The sequence below is a fragment of the Halyomorpha halys genome, unplaced genomic scaffold (assembly GCF_000696795.3).
Source record: "Halyomorpha halys isolate HHAL.00 unplaced genomic scaffold, Hhal_1.1 Scaffold456.1, whole genome shotgun sequence".
NCBI classification, from domain to species: Eukaryota; Metazoa; Arthropoda; class Insecta; order Hemiptera; family Pentatomidae; genus Halyomorpha; species Halyomorpha halys.
The window spans coordinates 1,236,408-1,256,954 of record NW_027106823.1 but is presented as its reverse complement, the minus strand read 5'-3'; the positions used below and the strand labels follow the sequence as shown (position 1 = coordinate 1,256,954).

General features: G+C 29.5%; 2 protein-coding genes across 4 annotated transcripts in view; one reads left to right on the top strand and one right to left on the bottom strand.

Annotated features, from left to right (window-relative positions):
* Window positions 1-706: 706 nt before the first annotated feature.
* On the bottom strand, window positions 707-20,128 carry LOC106682983 (uncharacterized). Of its 3 annotated transcripts, none has more exons than XM_067045124.1 (13): window positions 19,989-20,128; window positions 19,773-19,912; window positions 18,830-18,931; window positions 18,611-18,735; window positions 17,061-17,241; window positions 16,048-16,151; window positions 15,098-15,214; window positions 12,755-12,873; window positions 12,288-12,333; window positions 10,528-10,654; window positions 8,904-9,002; window positions 5,706-5,871; window positions 707-5,645 (listed from the first exon to the last, which is right to left on the bottom strand). In XM_067045124.1, exons 2-13 carry the CDS (start codon window positions 19,902-19,904, stop codon window positions 1,003-1,005), a joined length of 5,961 nt encoding a protein of 1,986 aa, XP_066901225.1. In that variant the 5' UTR covers window positions 19,905-19,912; window positions 19,989-20,128; the 3' UTR covers window positions 707-1,002. The 3 variants fall into 3 exon arrangements, with proteins under 3 accessions (XP_066901225.1, XP_066901226.1, XP_066901224.1); XM_067045125.1 differs by having other exon boundaries at window positions 707-5,630; XM_067045123.1 differs by having other exon boundaries at window positions 707-5,871.
* sws (patatin like phospholipase domain containing sws) overlaps window positions 20,029-20,547 on the top strand; it is a 46,565-nt gene continuing 46,046 nt past the window's right edge. The window contains exon 1 of the mRNA XM_067045126.1: window positions 20,029-20,169. The gene's annotated coding sequence lies outside the window, so the exon portion shown is untranslated. The remainder of the gene's footprint in view (window positions 20,170-20,547) is intronic.

Here is a 20,547-nt window from a genome sequence, read left to right as displayed (position 1 = left end):
TATGTTCAAGTGAGAAATATTTAATTTTTTTTTTTTTTTTTTTATTTAACTTTTAAGGAAACAAAAAAAAAAAAAACAATTACTTTTACTTATAACTAGCAAATGAAATTAAGTTGTAATATCGAGGGCTTTTAACTTATCTAAGCTCTAGTGAATTAATATTATTTACGACCAAAAGACTTTATTTTGCATAAATCTTATAAATTTATGAAACTAAATAAAATTCAAAAAATGTGATTTTTCACATTTGCTACTTAAGCCTGGTAATGACATCCCTTAATTAAAACATTCTTCAAATTTTGAATTTTAACAAAGTTATTCTTCTTCTTATAAAAGAAAATCTATTTTTCATTAAATTCATGATGAATGTCAAGCCACCATTCAATGTCAATCCAGAGTACTGCTGAAATAAGGGGTAAAATAAATTTAGTCAAGTTTTAAATAGTGATTTTAAATTCTGGTTTTTAATTTTATGATTACTGATTGGTTGAATAATCTAAAGTTAAAGTAATGATTTCTTTTTAACGTAAATAGATAATGAAAACGCATATTGGAAAAATAAATCATGAATATATTGCAAATACATAATTGATAAAAAGATATAATAATAATGATAATTTTACAAATTTCCTAGGTATATAAAAACACTATACACATCTATAACAAAACATTACATTCTGATATATAATACAATTTATACAGCTACAGCTAATTATAAGATAGATATCTTAATATACATTTTAAAAAACATTCTAATGTGTTTCTTTATTATAAATAATTTATATTTTCAATGAAACTTAATAATTCTGAGATCATAACTTGGTTTAATTTATTCCAAAATATATTTACAAGAATCTAATAATCAATTCAAAAGCCAATTTTTAAAAAATATCATGAAGGATCTTTTACAATCACATATTAAGGACTGTTGTCCTTATGTTAACAAATAATTCAAATTAAATTTTATAATAATAAATTAAATTATATAATAATAAATTAATATTATGTATTGATATCATTTAAAAAATGTATTTTAGTAATATCCCATATATTGTAACCAAATTTCTTTGAGTAGTATAACAGTTTTCTGTTAAATTTCAGTGTTCTAGGTTTCTGTGATGTAACAGTAGTTACAATGAGTTTTATCTTGTCGAGATTCGAAGCTGATTGTAACAAATCAAAAACATTTTTATTGGGGAGTAAAGCATTGCCGTATATAATCAGTACCGTCCGACGACTGTTTACTTTTTCTGTTTCATGGTATTTGATTACCTTTTGTAAATAATAGGACATATCTCCTCCTGTTTCAAAAACAACTCTAGGGTTAATTTTTTCTGGAATATTTTCAGTAAAAAGGCGAGCATAACGAAAACCACAGACATCAGTATAAATGACAAGTTGCTCGTCATTTTCAGAAAAATATCTTGTTTTGAGTACTTGTCTCAAACGTTTTCTATTATGTACCCAAAAATACTCTGCATGAGACATTATTGAGGGTCTGTCATCATCTCCAATAACCTTCTTCAAAATAATTCTAACTCTGAATATTTCATTGCTATAACGTTTTGATTTATAGGTTCTTTCATCATCATTATCATCACTAACTTCATCACAAAATTGTCGAATAGAACTTTCATTGGGAGTTTCAGTTGACTCATCATTCATATTAGCTACTAACTCAATTTTTGGATCTTTCTTTTCGGGAATAATTTGGACATCACTTTTAGCAGCTTCTGATAAATCCAAACTATTTTCGATGAAGTTTGGAATGGCCTGAATTGGATTTTGTACCAAATCAGTAGGCGTATTTCTTCTTTCAGGAGGTGAAACATCAGATATATTTGAAGAAGAATTTTCTACTTCTTCACTAACAATTTTTAAAGAACCATCTTCAAATGATTTTTTTTCTTCAAGAGCCTTATTGCTTTTATAGTTAGAATTTAAATCACTTCCAGTCAAAGAACAGCCTAGGGACAGCTTACTGTCATTGAAAACTTCAAAACGCATATCTTCATGATGCCGCTTAACACTGGAATCATTAACAGAGAATTTACTTTTCTTCCCTTGGCAAGAACAGGTACTTGAAACCTGACTACATGATTGATCAAATGAAGTGTTATCAATTTTGTCTTTGCAATAAAAACAAACATCAATTGAATCATTCATCATGATATTATGTTTGCTTGTTAGTTCAATAGAATTGTGACATGTTGAGCAGTCGGTTTTGCAAATTTTATACCAATCATGTTTTTTTATTTCATTATCTCTCGATACGCAATTACCCTTATTTTCATCCATTTCATTTTCTATGTTTTCATGATCTTGGTTTCTAAAACAAAGATTACTATAAAAAGAAATTGAATCATCTATTTCCATAAAATTATTTTCAATTTCAACAGTCACTTTGTTTTTTTCTGCCTCGGTTAAAGTTGCTTTTAACTTTCCTCCTTTATTGGATGGAAGCTGATTTGTAAAAGATTCATCTAAAGGTGAATTATCACTTACATATTTGCTTTCTAGGTTTGAATGAACCTTGGAATCGTCGATTGACATTTTTTTTCCAAAATCTTCCAATGGAACAACATTATTTTCACCATTAAGAGTAATTGAATCATCAATCTGTTTAAAATTATTTTCGATTTCAATAGATAACTTGTTTTCATCTGCTGCCATCAAAATTGTTTTTAACTTTCCTTGTTCATTGGCTTGTACTAGACTTTTAGAACATTCACCAAGTTTTTCACCTAGAGGTGGATAAATCTGTGAGTCATCACATGAATATTTGGTTTCTATTTGAGAATGAATCTTGGAAACTTTAACAGATGAATTCATCACCAATAAATCCTCAGGTTTTGTACAAACATTTGACTTTATATGGGCTACGGAATCATCATAAAATTCATGAGTTTCTGAAACCGATGCCTCATGTGACTGATTTGGTTCAGAAGGTGGCAACACCATATGGACTTGCGAATAACTTACTTCAGGCGGTTGTAAATCAACTTTCACTTCATGTTTAACCTCAGTTTGCAGCTCCTTTTCTTTTATATGTTTAGAGGTATGGGCAATTTCACAACTGCTAATTTTGGATGGCTTAATTTGGACAGAAATTTTTTTTCTAGACTGAACTTTAGATTTTCCTTTGCGGCCTCTACTTTTGTGAGGCTTACATTTTTCTAGGTTAGGAGTTAATTCAGGAGGCTTTGATCCTTCCAGGGATTTTGTAGGTTCTAATTTACAAGACTGCAACTCATGGTCTGGGGAACTAACATGTATCTGTAAAGCATCAAGTTTTTTTTCTATTAAACTTGCTTCACCTTCAGGCAAACTAGATTTCAAATTCAATTTTGATGACACCGATTTTGGCTCAGATTCTGATGAAATTATGGACTCCATTTGAATATCTAAATTACTTTCAGAATTCTTTAATTCTATCTTCGTTCGGGACTTATTAATGAGGGAATGCTTTTCTGAAAGAGAATTTTGATGAGGTTCTGAATGTTCGATGAATGCCAGTGCCGGTGCCGGTGATTCTACATCAACTTCATGAGTAGTTTCAGCTAAGTTAAAAACATCAGGGTTCTTTTTTACACTTATCTTTATAGATTTTAAATTTTCTTCTTCTTGAAGAAAATTAGAAAAGTCGGAATTCAATTTTGATGAATCTGATTTCTTTGGAAATTTAGAAATACGTTTTGAAGACATTTTCTTCATCTCAGATTGTGATGAATTTTTGGATTCCATTTGAATTTCTAAATTACTAGAATAAGCTATAGGAGATTCTATATTTTTTAAGGAGTGTAAATTCAAAGGAACTTCTTTAATATTCCTTTCTAGCCCCACCTGACGTTCAGAAGTGCTTTTAGACACTAAAACGTCACTATGTGAAACCCTTTCAAATGACTGAGGCCTCATAGGAAGGTTATCAATAGTTATGGCTGGTCTTAATTTTCTCCCAGCTTCAGTGTTGTTTCCAGAGGAGTTTGCTTCCTGAGAAACATGCGCAAACATTTTTGGTGAATGTAATTCTGCCTGGAATCCAGACTTTTTGGGTGATCGTGAATCCTCTATTGTATCATAACTAACATTAAAAAACTGATTTGTAGGAATATCAAGTATCTTTAGGTCAACTTCATTAGAACTGGTTTCAGTTGAGGCAAATTGAAGTCCAAGATTTATTTCCGAATCATTATCACCAATAGGAAAAATTTTACTTTCGGAGCAAATTTCATTACACTTATTTAAATGCAACTTATTTTTAGGATGGGCTCCTTTTAAATTACATAATAAATCACTTATTTGACCAAAAGGTTGTTTTAATGCCAAAGAACAAAGAATTTTGGGCTTATTATTTTTATATTCCCGTTTGTTGGTTTTGTAAGCACACTCTGCTTTGTCACTTTTACTAATAGCTGGAATAACTGGTTGATTTTTTGTATTTAAAGTTTCTATTGACCCTTCTTCTGAAGTATATTCTTTAGTTAAAACATTGCTGATAATATTTTCGTCATTGACTGTTTGATGGGAAATTGCCATAACTTCATCTATATCTGAATCAATTTTACTTTCACTGATATTTTGAATATTTCCAGATAGCTCTGAAGGATTAGAGCTGGAGGTTACAGCATCTATACTGATCTTGTTTGGACATACTTCCTCTAGAGAAGTCACAGTAGCTTCAGTGAATTTGTTATTTTTACATTTTGATGATTCACTATCATTTAAAATTGAGTTATTACAATTCGAATCATCCTTTGTTAACACTTTTAAAACAACAGAGTCTGAAATTGATTTGATAGCATCATAATCAGCACTTTTTGGTGGAATATTTTCACTAAGGTCAGTAACTTGACACTCTAAGTTTTTAATTTCATTAATTAAATTGAGATTATCTAATGTAATACATTTACTGGTATCATCAACACTGGGCAAAGAAACATCATTATCTGACATATGTTGAGCAGAATCAATGACTTTTCCATCGATACTACCAGTCTTATTTTTCTGTATTGATTCGTCAACAAGCAGAGTACAGATCTTAACTGCTTCATTATTTGACTGAGTTTCTTCGCAGCAAAAACCTCGGAACGACTCATCTTCAGATAAATTACAATTTTCCTCAAGAGAAGATGAAGGAATATTAGTATTAACCACTTCAGAAGAACTAGTAGACTCAAGGTTTCTTTTCTTTTGATCTGAAGGAGCATTAATCTTTTTATCATTACAGGTTTCACCAGACTGAGTATTTAAGTTATGTTTAAGACTTGGAGGAGTTTTGACGGATGTATTTTTTTTCTTTTGTACTACCCGTTTTTTCTTTTTCCTCCTTTTTTTTGGAGTTTGCGTTTTCCTGGGAAAAAAATCTTTAGAATAATGGTTTGGCGGTGAAAAATTTTCAAGAAGTAATGACTTTTCTGATTCAGGGATCTCACTTAGATCGAGAAGACTACCATCACTGTCTAGCAAACTTGAAGCAATCGATTCGCTATCAGTATCTGAGATCACCAATACTTGATCAGTTTCATTGTCAGAAAGTAAATCTATGCACTGGATGCGACTATGACTACTGTTCTCCTCATTTGTGTTGAAGCTTTCAGGGGGTAGTTGAGCGAGCTCAGTCTGGTTAAGTTCTGAAAGAGTGCAAACTTTATTTATCAATAGTATACAGGAATCTTTCAAAACAGGGTTATCATCTATTTTCTCACTTGAAGATTCTCTGTTTGGAAAATCCATTTCACGAGTTTGCGAATTATTTGCTACCTCATCTGTTCTAAAAGAAGGATTATCCATAGCCTGCATCAACGGAGACCTCCTTTCTTCATCAATGGTAAGGCACATCTCAGATGAAGTTTCAGCACCACTCTCAGCCAACTGCAACAATTATAGTTACAGTTAACCCTGCAAAAATCGTCCCCAAAACCAAGAGAAATCTTCATTTTATTAATATAATGTTCATTTCCATTATCTCATGTTAGTTTGCCTTTAAATTAATACAACATTCTCATTATTTAATGAAAGTATAAATTGAATAGCTATAGATCAAAACATTGTATAAACCATCTATAAATTTATATATCAAGACTAGATAGTAGATGTTTGAGATGGTACATTTTTTTTCCATTGTTACAAGCAATGGATATACAAGGAAATCACTTGATATAAGCAAGATGATAATTGATCCCTATATTTGTTCCTATTTTAACTATTTGCTCTCTAACAAGAATTGCAATATTCATGATTGCAGGAATTATAACAAAATATAGGAATAAAATAAATGATGCTCATTAAAAGACCATATAAAGTACTACCTAACTTACTGTCCTCTAAACAGTAGGACTGTTTTCATTTCCTGACAGAGCAATTGGAAAATATCAAACTGGTTTCCAGACAGCCAAATCAAGTACTGACCAGATAGCCTCAGAGTCATTTGGAAAAAGCTTTTGAATACAGAATGAAGGCAAATAATCTCTTCTTAGATATAAATTCCATCTACAACAGTATAAAGAGACCCTAATCTTATGGTGCTCTTCAAGAACTAAGGATTTCACCCACGATTATTGGGCTAGTAATGATGATGACAAATGATATAAGATATTAATAAAAGGAAGATGATCCGGGTTTTGTCAGAAAGTCACTAAAATAACATAACACTATTTATTTAGTTTTCATACTATTTGAGTGGCTTTTTGACCTCACCTGGAAAATCTTTTTATTGATTACACACGGTCAATCAATGATCTTCCAAGATGTTAAATATTTTGTTATAACTCAAAGAATTTCTTAATTTCTCAAACTGTCTTTGAAAATGTATAAAGATAAGGAAACGCAATAGTTCATCTGCTCTTGAGATTGTTTAGCTAATAATTAATTGTTAAATTGAAACTGCAAACAGTCATAATTTAAAGGAATTTTGAATTACTTAGTCAACACAAAAATCTATTTGAAATTCTTAAAAAATTATTTAAATACATTGATGAAATGCCACTTTTTTGAGAGAATGGTGAAGGCATTAATCACAAAGGAGCGAATACAATAACAATGTGATTGTTAGTAAATTACAATATCAAAGATGAAGCATGGACTGATTTTTCCAGAACAATTGATTAATAATCAGGGTAGTATGAGAAAAATATTAGGATTGTTTTGTCTAACCTTGTAAAATAGGGTTTAGATGAAGTTCAGGGAGAGGAATAGGTAAAATTTGTTTGAAGTATCAACATTAAAGCTTTTGCTAGACCTTATTTGCATAATCTAATAATAATAATCAATTACTGAAATAAGGAAGTTTTTAATTATTGTAGGATTATTATATCAGTTGACATAAATCTATGCTGATAGTTAATCCAGAATTTACTGGATTTCTTGATTACTAGGGTAAATATTTCTTAGCGCTTTATAATAACTCTACATACTCCGATAATTTATTTATTAAATGATTTTATTCCAATGTTTCCTCCTGGGGTTAACATCCAGAAAAATTTACTATTAAGCTTAATCAACTGTATTTTAAAACAAACTTGAGTAACAGCTACAAAACAAAGAAAAGTATCAGGGTACAAGAGCTGTCTAAATCATTTATTCATTGCTATGCTATCCATATCTCAGACCAACTGATGGGTTCAGTAAATCACATACCACATTGAAAATTTAAAAAAAAAATTACCACCCAGTCTGTATGCACCTTAAATGATCCTTTGATGGTTGGAACAACAAAGGGATGATTGTAGCTGAGGGAGCTAAGCGACTGCCTCAGTCCCACAGAATGAAAACTTGACTCCCACTATGGTTAGAATAGGTTGGTTACCTCCAGATAACCCCCCATATGTTAGAAATGACCAGAAAGAGGGTCATAAAAAAAAAAAAAAAAAAAGTCGGAACAACAAAGATAAACCGTGAAAAGGGTAACTCAGCAAAAAAGATGAAGGGGTAGTGCCCCAACATGAGAACGCCTTAAAACGTGGAGGCTATCCGTTAGTCTATCAAACAATCACCAGGGTGCTTGGCTCGGAAACATGCAACAACTCTCAGGATGTCGGCGCGGTCACCATTTGGATTTAAAATTGCAAGAACTCATAACAAGATTGTTAGGCTCTCTGAGGGATGTTTATTGCAAGTAAGTCGAAATTAAAAGCTGCAAGCCCACCTGGTCGAGATAATAAAGCGCTTAATTGACAAAAATGTCAAAACATACCCATATTTATCGCGCATGTACGGCATGTTGGCTACTAAAAACTGGAGGACTTCCACTACCTCCAAACTCATCTGAGATAATCCTTATCCTCACTACACTTTTCAAAATGTGAGGATATCACATCTTGTCCATACTGATAAGTAAATTCAAATTTTGATTTACTGTGGTGGAGGGGAGGGGAGAAGTGAATAAAAGCTGTTATTTTAGAACATTAAAAAATAAAACTGTCATCTTTAGTAATGAAACTCCATTTGACAAATAGAATCTTATCTAATCAAGAAAAAAAAAAAAAAAAAAAAAAAAATGACCAATAATTTTTAACCTAACTTCTAGGTAGATTTATGTGCTAAATATTAGCAGAAAAAAAGGTCCCTTATTTTTAGAAGAATGATTAATTTGCAAAAATATTTCAAAACATATATAATTTCAAATTGACTACTTGTGGAACTGATGAGTAGGTATTCATTAATCATTAAAAAAAAAGCAAAGGAATATCTTCATCATTATTATGATCTAAATTATGTGTGAATAAGCAATAAGAAAACATATGGAATATACATTTTAGTATAATAATTTATCATGCAATAAAAATGTACAAAAAAATGTTTCATACAACTCTATAAGCAATATATAAACAACATATATATAAAAACAGTAATAGATAAGTCAATTCATTATATATAAAGTCAAATTCCAATAGTGGAGAACTCACCCTTTGACGTTTAACTCCATATCGTTTATCATGTTGCACAGGAAGTTGCCTTTTTCTCACGTTTTTAGTGACTGTAGGAGGAGGTATTATGCCAATAACCTAAAATGGAATGAAGTGTTAGTGCCCTAAGTCAAAATTCACAAACATAAATATAATAGTAAATTCATTAATTGGAAAATAGAATCAATTCAGCTAAAAATAAAGATAGAATGATTATAACTGGAAATGGCAATGTTCTTAATCTTCTGTAATTAATAAACCATAAAGTTTATTTAATTCCAAACTTTGCTAAATAAAAATAAATCAAAATAGACCATTGATGATCCTTTTTTCCTTAATTGTTTGATTTTTTGTTTAAGTTTCACTTTTTATAGAATTTAATTATCATTTAAATGAGTTACTTTAATTTTCTGGGGGATTTATAGTTTTTTTTTATAGAAGGAAAACAGAATTCCATGGAGATCTTTACTAAAAATGGTCCAATTACATTTTTTTTTTTTTTAACAACACTTTCATTACCTACTAGAGGTAGGATGAGGATAATAAAAATATGTGTAATATATAATTAAGGATAATTGATTTGAATAAGTAACTTTGACGGATTGTATTTCAAGTAATTACTTAAACAAAAGTGAAAAAAGCAGAATTAGTCAACATTTTTATAATGTTTAATAGCATTATTGGGGGATCAAGTGGTTAATTTTATAAAGTTTGTTTTAAATAAACTATTTCGGGATGAAGTAGGTAATAAGAAAGTGAAATGTTGCCTAATACTGTAGTGTTAGTTAGGTATCAGAAGGTAAGTAGAACCAGTGTTGTAAAAGTATAAATTGCTGTTTAACCTATCGCTTGAACAACCCTGCAAAGTGGGATTAAAGAGTTATAAAGTGTCAGGAATTAAATAGTTATAAACTATTTGTTCTTTTGTTACCACAACCCTGACCATCTTCTTATATATAAAAGTATGAATGTTTAAAAATGTTTCTCAATACCAGGACACAAAAGAAAATGTATATGAGTGACTGCCAGCAGACAATCAAGATCACGAGATTTTATGATGATGATAGATAAGGGAACTAGTATATTTCTGAAATGGTTTTCAAAACCATTGAACCCAAAAATGTCTCAGACGAGATTGGAGGTGAAGGAGATGGTAGCAGTGCACATAACTAGATACTTGTATTAATTTAGGTATCTAATGTTTCTTTTTGTTTGTCCCCCCAACTCTAATATTTCTTCAAAATTAGACAAGGTTCCAGAAATAGGGTATATTGTTGGTAAGCTGACAAAATAAAGCAATTTTTGTGCTTGAGATTCTACCATGTATTTTTTGGAAATTAATCATTTTTACTTTGCTTTGCCTACTATAATTGCCTAATGAAGCAATATATATTATATAATTAAACATATATGTGTGTTTAAAAACAAGGAAAAAAAAAATTAGAGAGCAACACATTAACCCCCTATCCCACATAAGCATATTGATTTTCTTCTTTCTTCTGTATTAATATAATTGAAATATTTCAAAACAGAATGGTGTAAAATGTAATTTGTTCTATTCTATTAGTGGTAACTAGTTTTTATAGATCAATAATAAATGTAAATGATAATAAAACCAACTAACCTCCACATCATTATCTTCACTTTCTGAATCAGAGATCACAACTATTTCTTCACATTCCAAAGATAGATTCTTAGAAATATTTCCTTCTACAGTTTGCTGCACTGTTTCATTACATTCCACTTTATCACTAAAAAAATAATATAAAAATTAAAATCAGAGAGTATATAGTAGCAATATTTAAGGCATCATGAACTCATAATACTAAGAAAGAAAATTTGAACCAATATCCAACCAAAATTGGATCATTCATGACAGAAACAGTTAGAAAACAAAAGAAACTATGATGTAGCCTAGCAAGACAATACTCAAATATCCCATCCAGTTCATGATAACCCATAACTTGATTGGTGATTTGTTTATTCATTTTTTAAAATATTTTAATCAAAGCTAGCAATAGTATAATCAACCGTACCCACAGAGAGTAGGAACTGCCAAAATTTGTAATGTTATATCCTCAGCAAGAGGTACAAGTTTAGCTTATATAAAATAATCAGTCATTTTATATAAGTTAAATCGAAAAAAATTACAAGATATTAAGAAAAGCCAAACCTCTAGCCACTATAATACATTTGGGACAATAGAGGTATTCACTCAACCTCTGCAAGAGAATTAAAGTCATAAATTTTCATCTCAGGTATTTTTTTTTTCAAGGCAACCCACAGTGAAGGTGATGTTTGCCTAGTTATCTACAGGTGACAACCTATTTTAACCATGGTGGGGGGTTAAGTTTTTCATTTGTGGGACCACCACTCAACGAAAAAAGTCAACACCCCAGGCTAGATTCGAACCGGCACCGCCCCCAGATCTTAGACTGATAGACTTGCAGCTATTCCCTAAGCTACAGACGGATCTCAGGTATTTGTTACTTTTGTTAGCCATTTCACATTAGTGTCTGCACATTAATTTTTTTTTTTTTGGTTTTAGGTGAAATGGATGACCCTACTTGAGCAAGTAACACTTTAGCAGCTAAGCAAAAGTTGTATGAATACCTTTATCATTTAACTTTCTCTGCAGAATTTTTTATATGCAATTAAGTGATAATTAGGAATCCTATAATTTTAAAGCTAAAAAAAAAAGTAATGGAATAATGTATTAAAATTTTAATAATAATGACCATGCATTCCCTCTTGTAGCTTAAGGTAAAAAATCGTAAGTTACATAATAATAATAATTATTAGTATAGAACAGCCATTTCCTAAGCCAATTTAAGTAAGAAAATATTTTATATGGTAATAGGAACTCTCCTATTACAAGACAGGAGCTCACGCATTCAGACCCACACTGCCGGGATTGTAAAAATCCTTTATCCTCCTATTACAATATAAAAATTTTCCTAATATTATTGACCAGCTTTTTCCTCTTTCCTCCACCATTTCCATTTCATCCTCACGTCATAAAATCAATTTACTCCTGAAAATATTTTTTTCTTGTGCTGTAGAACATTTGTTTCATCAGAGAGCTGAACTGTGTGCTGTTATTTAGAGACTTAATATAGATTCATAATATTCAAGGATATAGTGAAACAATAAAAATATTAAAGTATATAATAAAATAATCAATTTAATTTAATGTAATGGATTAAATTCATATTGAATCAAATATTTTTTTTTTTTTTTAATTATCTACTATAAAAAATGAAGCCTTCTTGAATCTTGTCAACAAAAAAATAAAGCCTTCTTGAATCTTGTCAACAAAATATCTAAATAGTGATTGGATAGTCATCTGCTAGAATATCATTAATAAAGAAATATTATACTTGCCTCAATGGTGAAGGTTCAGGTGTATCTTCAGAAGGTATGGGATATTCTAAAAAGAAGAAAAAAAAAAATTAAATTAGGAATCTAACTGTTAAGTTGAAAATCAATAAAGTATAACAATAATTTTAAAAAAATAAAAATTACAAGTACAAAATAATTAGAAGTTTTCAATACTTCATTAGCACACACAATCCAATTAGTTTAGTTAACAGAAAAATTAAGGTAACAGAGATTCTATCATGGACTATGATGTTTATCTAGTGTATTAGTAATTAGTACATTAACAGATAATTTCTAATAACTGAATAATAGTTTTAATACTACAATGCATATCAAGTACTCTTGACATATTTATATAAAATATTGACGAGATTACAGTTCTATATGAATTATCAAAATCTTTAATCAATGCTTAAGATTGCGAATAAACATTAGCGAACTAATGATTTTAAATGGAAGTAATTTCTTACTTTTATTGACTTTGGAACAAACATCACATTCATATGTGTCAGTCAAAATATCCTCTAACAGACAACCTCTATGCCGGCCACTTGCTCCGCAAAGTATACACACCTCCAAATACCATTTGCTGAAAATAAATTTAATTATAAACAGAATAAGTTATTAAAATTAATTATTAACTTCTTAACAGATATAGTTGAACTAATCCTCTATATATTCCATAGAACTGATTTGTCATAAGGATACTTAAACGAGCATACTATTGATCCATTGAAAATTAAAGTTAGAAAGTATAGTTAACACTATCAATAATGTGACTCCATTGCCTGGTAGATTCGGATATAATGAAGGTCTAATCCCAGTCCCAATTTCTGATATCTTACAATAATATTAAAATACACTTTAAATTGTTTAAAAAATCTGCCAAGAGGACAGGAAAACCATGTCACTCGCTATAACTAGTTGATTTATCACATACAACTATTTTTTTCCCCTTCAAATTTTAAACAAAAAACATCACATATACTCACATCACAAATGATGTACCATGCATATTTTGAAAAACAGTTCTTATATTTATATCATTACTCTGCAATTATATCATAATATAATAGATAGGAAAAATTATATCATAAAATAAGAGTTTTTTCAAAATTAAAGTTTCTTCTTCAAAATAATCATTGCAACTGATAAGCCAGCAAAGACCGAGATTCCTAACTCTACGAGATATGACTGCAGAATCACTGGCTATTTTTGACAAGACGATATTATGGTGGTTCAAAAATCTCTGAATTAATGATGGTTTTATTTTGAAGTATTTTTTTCATAAAAGAAAAATTTTAACTTTAACGAAATTGGAGCATTTTTAAGATTTAATAGGAACATTTTTTTAAGATGAGTCTTGAACCAATGCAGCAATGTATTTTGTAAAGCTGTGTTTTATTTATTTTTAAACTAACCCAAATGTAGGTAATGTTTAGTGAAAAGCCCCAAAATATATTGATAAAGAACTTCCAACTTTCAAACTATGTTTGCTGTTAAAATATTTACCTTTTGATTCTCTCAGAACCAGAACACAACAGCAACTGGTAAAGACACCCATCTAACCTATTTCGACTAACCAAATTTATAAGTCTTATAGTAATTCGGTGAAAAATCCTTAATGAATACATTTTTTACATCCTGTCTGTTGTTATTTATCAATTTAAATTCTAGAAAATTACTAAAATAGCTTTACTACAACTAAAGCACCATTTTTTTTTCTGAAATGTATGTATGAGGACCAAAATTTTACTTAGAATCTCCCTTTAGTATATGTTATGTTATAGTAGTGAATATCATTATTATTATTTATTATATTATGGGCACAACAGACCATGTAGGCCTAAGTCCTCGCACAATGTATTTACCAATATTAGGAGGTAATATTCCCAGTATTAGGAAATACATCCCGCGTTTCTTGACTGTTTTTTTTTTTTCACAGGGTGGATTCGTCACTCCCATGCCTATTTTTTGTGAGTGCCACCCATTGGCTAACGGGCCTCGCAAATGCCCGGGATTTGATACGACAACCTGTGGACTGGTAGACTGGCGCCTTACGACACAGCTACCGCTGCCCCCAAATTATACAAAATTTAAACTGTATTACTACGATTTTTGTGTTTTCTCATACCGTTACGAGATATTGAATCTTAGTGTTTGAACATCGTTCTTTTAATAATACATCTCATATTAAAATATATATGTTTATATATTTCTTAAAATGATTTATATTTTATGAAAGGAATATGGTCTGGGTGCGGTCAAAAAAACTCAAATAGTATAATTCTACTATTTGAGTTTTTTTGACCGCACCCGGACCATATTCCTTTCATCTTTAAACACGGTCAATCAATAATCTTCCAATTTATATTTTATGGCTCCACTGAAATGTGAGTACTCCTATAATGCGGGTGGTTTTATTTCTCTTTGACCCACATTATAGCAACATTCCGCTGCAGTGGTCAATCATCAAAGTTGTCGATCAACAATGGATCAAATATAAATTAAACTAATTTATAGCAAATATTTTTCTTGGCATAAAACATAATGAAATATTATGATGAACCGAATCGTATATAACTACCTGCCAAATTTATCTAAATACAAATTGACATCATGGCAACAACTGATGTAGATATTGGTAGTTATAAGATAAAAAAGATGTTGAGAAATTGTTTATTTCAATAATAGAAAAAATAAATAACACAGATCTTGCAACTTCTTTTCAGGTTAGATAGTAAATGTACCCTTTTCAAAATAATTATATTTAAAAAATGAAATTCTTAGTTACAATAAGAAAAATGATATACCTATTTCTAACAGAATAAACTCGACCACGAGGGCATCTACACCTTACTGCATCACAAGTAACATCTCTTTCTAAAAGTTCTCTATATGCATCTGGTTCTGTCTCCCACGAGGCTTCCCTGAAAATGTAAAAATATTGTTTTAATTTAAATTAAATAAAACACAGAGATTTAGTCCATTATCAGTAAAGTGGATCTCTGAGGGATGAATTGGTAAAACATTAACATCTCTGGGAGTCAAGTAATAAAACTTACTTTTTAAAAATTTAATTGACTAAGTTTACTTTTATATAGATATTTTACAATGAAAAAGGTATTAACAACTATCATTATAATTAGTGTATGATTCAGTGCCAGTGGACTATATCTCTTAAATTGAGAAATGTAATTTATGTGACTTCCATAACAAATAATGTACCAGTGATTTGTCATAGGGATAATATCTCAAATTCGCAACTGAGCACAGCACTTTAATTTTATATAATTGAAAACAAAGTGAAGTAGACTTTGACAGTTCTATACTTGTGGTTAAAAGTTTAAATCATACAACTTACAAAATGTAATACAGATGAATTAATAAAATGCATTAGAATAAAATAAAGATGACTCATATCTGGATACTGAATAAGAGCTTGAAAAAAATTCTCAATTCCTATTACCAAAAAAAAATCAATACTAATTCAACATTATAAATTCAATAACGTGATCATGGCCACATTTAAAACGTTAAAACAAGAAATAATGAGGAGAACAAAATTTTGTTACACAGTACCAAGAGTACTTTTCCATTTTAACTGTAACATTTAATAACCTCAAAAGATTATGTTTTGAAACTCCTATTTTGAATAATATTGAATATTGCAGGTATATCAGATTTTCTGATCCACCATTTGAAATAGTTCCGAATTTAAGAAAAGAACAATCAATTTTCATTAATAAATAACATTACTTACTGTTCTGGAATATATATTCCATAAGTCTTCATCCCCTTGTGGAAATCATCTTTGTTGCTACAGAATGGACATTTGAAGTAATATCCAGAACATGTAGCAAAATGCTAAAAAATAAAAACATAAAAACTAATTATTAGTAGGAAAACATCATGATTTTATTAATTAGATGTATACATGTCTTTGAACATACATCCTTACCGAGGAATATTAAAGAGAGAGATCGTCTGAACTCACCAACTTGATTGATTTTCAAACTTTATAGTGGTCTGGAGGATCTCAGAAGAATCGAGGATTTAATTTTGTGATTTCCTGATTTAACCATTCGAATGGGAAAATCAGAGAATTATTTGAAGAAGCTTAAGAAAACAAAAAAGCTACCACCAAGTGCTTTGGAGAAGAAGTCAGGCAGACAGAAAACAGTATAAGGGTAAGGAAACAGCAGAAATAAAATTCCTTTAACCTAAAAGTAGTAGGACTATTATTAACTATCATTATTTAATAAGTTGAAACAATGTTATTAGATGGTCACGATACTTTTAGGTTATAGAAATTTTACTAAAATGGGTATAATAAACAAACGACTAACAAAATATCAAATTTTTTATGCATTAATACGAGTGACAGTACTATGAGGCATCTTGAAAGAAGACAATAATATAAAATGAATTTGTGAACTACAAAGTGGACAATTATAGCCTTGAATGTTATTTAGATGAATGAATAAATGGTACTGAAAATTGAAGAGGTTATTAATCATTAATATGGAATGATATTTGACATAAACTTTGAAAAGAAATTTATTCCTATACTTATTATGAAGACATTTATCTTAAATCTTATATGTAATTTATGTAAATGTTCTAGTTAGTTTATATAAGATAAAATTTGTAGATTGCTAGATCAGAAAATTATGAAACAGAACCAGGAGGCTTGCATAAGAATGAAAGATAAAATGGACAAAGAGTGACATCAATATCAATAAAATATAAGGTAAAAATTAAAAAATATATTACTTGTAAACATCTTTTATGAAGAAGAGCTTGTGGCTTACAACAAGTAGGCCAAATTGGATCATCTTCATAAGATTTAACATTAAATTTAATATGAGAACAACAAAGTACACACTCCAAATCTGTCCTTTTCTTAAGAGTTGCTGGTATTTTCTGGCGAGGTTTATGTTTATCACAAAATGACCTAAAATAAAAATAATAAATAAATGCTAGATGATTAAATACATAATGTGCTGTATGTATTTGCATTATGTATGTACATAATGCAGAACATGATAAATCATAAGATTACATAAAACTGATTATAAGAAAATAATATTTAGAAATAAACACAAATAATTACAAAGAGAGAACTGAGGGATTCATTAAGGTTACAACCAACTATATTATTTCATTATCAGTTTAGTAATACTGAACCAATTTCAGGTCCTGTAACAATGAATGAAAAATCCCAATAAATATTACTGTTCATTACAGTATTTCAACCAAGAGGACCTCTGATAGAGAGCAAGCATATTCATAATAAATTAAGAAAATGTGGTAGAGAACATAATTTATTCCAGCAATGAGACAGTAAAGGACTTCTTAAAACCAGTTGGGCACTACCTTCACCAAGTTAATTTATCATTATTGGCTCCATATAAATACTTACTCCCAGCGTCCACTGGTTATATTTAATAAACTTATCTGGACTAATGGACCTTTGGAAAACAAATCTACTGACTCTTAAGACAGTTTTCTTTTCAATAGCAAAAACTATCTTTAAAATTTAATAATTTAACTCTAGTAGTTGTATAAATTTTGCTCTTTGTAAGATTTTCATATAAGATAAACAATACACTTCTAAAACCTTTAGATAATAGGATCACCAAGTCATAGATTATTTTATGCAAGCTCCCCTATAGATAATATAAGAAGAGTATTCAAGCAATTTTGGCACAATATCTATGTAACAGTAAGCACAGATTTACAATGAATCGGTGCTAAAGTGTTCTTAGCTAAAGTAGGTTTATCCATATTCTTTTAATAAGTTTAGAGTTATTGAGGTTGATCAATTCATTTCACTTAAAAAAAAAAAAAAAAAATACATTCTACATAAAAATAAATGTGCAGACACTGATAAGAAAAGAGAAAATGATAACAAAAGAAGAAAATGATAAACTCTAAAACATTCTCTATAAGTTTTAGATCATCTACAAAATTGACAAAAGTTTTATCAGATCCCAGATCAAGCCAAAATTGAGTGTGCTATCAACCATATTTACCACACTAATGACAAGTGAGCTTCTCGATTGTAACACTCTTAGCATTTTGAACATATCTGACACAGATAACATGAATGTCACTACCGCTAAATCTAATAAGTTAACATTTCTATTCATATCATAAATTACAATTAGAAGTAAATACCAATTATCTATCGGATATAAAGGGATATTCATTTAGAGGTACCTAGTAGCTAATAAGTCTAAGATATTTTAATATGACAACAAAAACTTTACAAATAGCTGAAATAATGAGCATAAATAAGAACGTATAATAAATAAACATACTTAAACTCATTAAAATATTGATGGAGAGATCCTTTTCGTTGAGCACAAGGAACATGAAAATTTAAATGACAGTTATCTTTGCCACACATAACAGTAGCTCCATATTTTCTACAATAATTGCAAACCTAAAAAATATAAATAATTTTAATTGTATAAAAGGTGATAACCAACAAAGGTTGGCACAATTAAAATCAGTTAAAAGTAATTTAAGTTACTCACAATTGTAGAACCTCTCTTGATCTCTTTTTTAATATCTCTAGAAAAAAATCCCAAGAGTCCTTGTTTATCAGTACCCTTTTGTTGAATTTTTGAAGCTAAAAGCTATAAAAAAAATAAATAAATATATATATAACTTCAGAAATTAAATAATTTTATGGTCAAAATATACTGGTGAGATGATAACAAGAAAGAGATGAATAATCGTAAATTAATAATTACAACCCACCAACATCAATATCTTGTAATATAAAATAAGCCAAGACAATATTAAGTTAACTATAAATAAATCACTACTATCAACGGAGGTCATGCTGTAACAAATAATGTGTCAGCAGTTTCTGATACAGACGTAAAATCTAGAATGGCTACTAGCACAAACATAGTGAGTAGGAAATCACCAAAATAAATCTTTTAGCTAATAATACAACGGTTTTAGAAGCTTTTAAAAATGAAGATCTCATTATAAACTTTTAATTTTGAAACTTAAATTTAAAGGAGTAAGACAACGAAGACAATTTTAGATAAAAATGAATCTAATGGATAAACCACACTACTAATATATATATATATCTTTCTTGTAGAATATTAATGACTGAAATTAGCAGTGGTAAACACAAAATAAACTGATACCAAACTATCTTATCATCTTATAACTAAGAACGGGAAACACAGATAGAAAGGATACTAATTTTTCAAGTGACATGTTATCTAAAAATGAAAGACTAGTGTATACAAGTACTTAAATCTGTAACACCTATCAAACTAGAGTGGTTTAGTAAACTAAGTAGATTAACTAATAATCCTAGCCCTTGTTGAAAACATTGATCACGCTAATACAAGAAAACACCTATTACAATTTTTGAATACATTATATTCACATCTCATGTAATACTTTTATGGAAACATTCGAAAATCAAACCAATAACTTTATATTGGTACTTACTAAACAGAAGTAATGAACAATCACATCAGCAGTTTGGCAAATACTTCCTAATGCCTCAGGGTCAACTTTGGTTGTAAGACAGAGCTGGCACTTCTGGCCCTTAGAGAAACTGTCTAGAGTTTTAAATACCATGTTCCAGCCTTAGGAAAATAAAGTTTAAATATTATATACCTCATATCATCTGTGTTAACGCAATGATGAAAACAGAATACATACACTTATTTATAAAAAAAAATAATGAAACAGACTTCTAGGCTATCCCTGGAATATGAAACACTAACTTCAAACTACACCGTAAATCAAATAACTACATAACGAGTGAAAGAATTCTTCATGATAGCAATAGAGCACTGAATATAAACAATCGGCAAACCGTTTTGAACACTCAACCACTTCGGTAAGCAACAATGCTTTGGCGCCAACCTGCTAGAAAAACTGAAGCTTAATTGCAGTCATTGACTACATAATTATTTTCTTAAAATTATTGTCGGTTAAAAGTCATTCTGTCATTAGTATATTCTATAAACTTTAATTGGGGTAAGATAAACTTTAAACTAAATAAAAGCGTTAAAATAAAAACACCAAAACAAAAGAATTAAATTTAAATTAAAGCCAAGATGACTTAATTTTTATTAAGTGATGACTTAATAACAATTCAAAAACAATGCATTATGTAGTTGACAAATTGTGCTAATCATGATTTTTAATGATGAAACTAAAGTTTGGAATAAAATATTATTTTTTATTAATTTTTTAATGGCATTTTCAATATATA

What these genes read in the sequence shown, in the direction of transcription:
- LOC106682983 (XM_067045123.1), bottom strand. Translation starts at nt 19,904, where the DNA reads ATGGTATTTAAAACTCTAGACAGTTTCTCTAAGGGCCAGAAGTGCCAG. An exon ending in TTGTTCCAAAGTCAATAAAA is followed by an intron (nt 12,334 to 12,754) that starts GTAAGAAATTAC and finishes TCTTCTTTTTAG; the next exon opens with AATATCCCATACCTTCTGAA. An exon ending in CCTGAACCTTCACCATTGAG is followed by an intron (nt 10,655 to 12,287) that starts GCAAGTATAATA and finishes TTATTTTTTTAG; the next exon opens with TGATAAAGTGGAATGTAATG.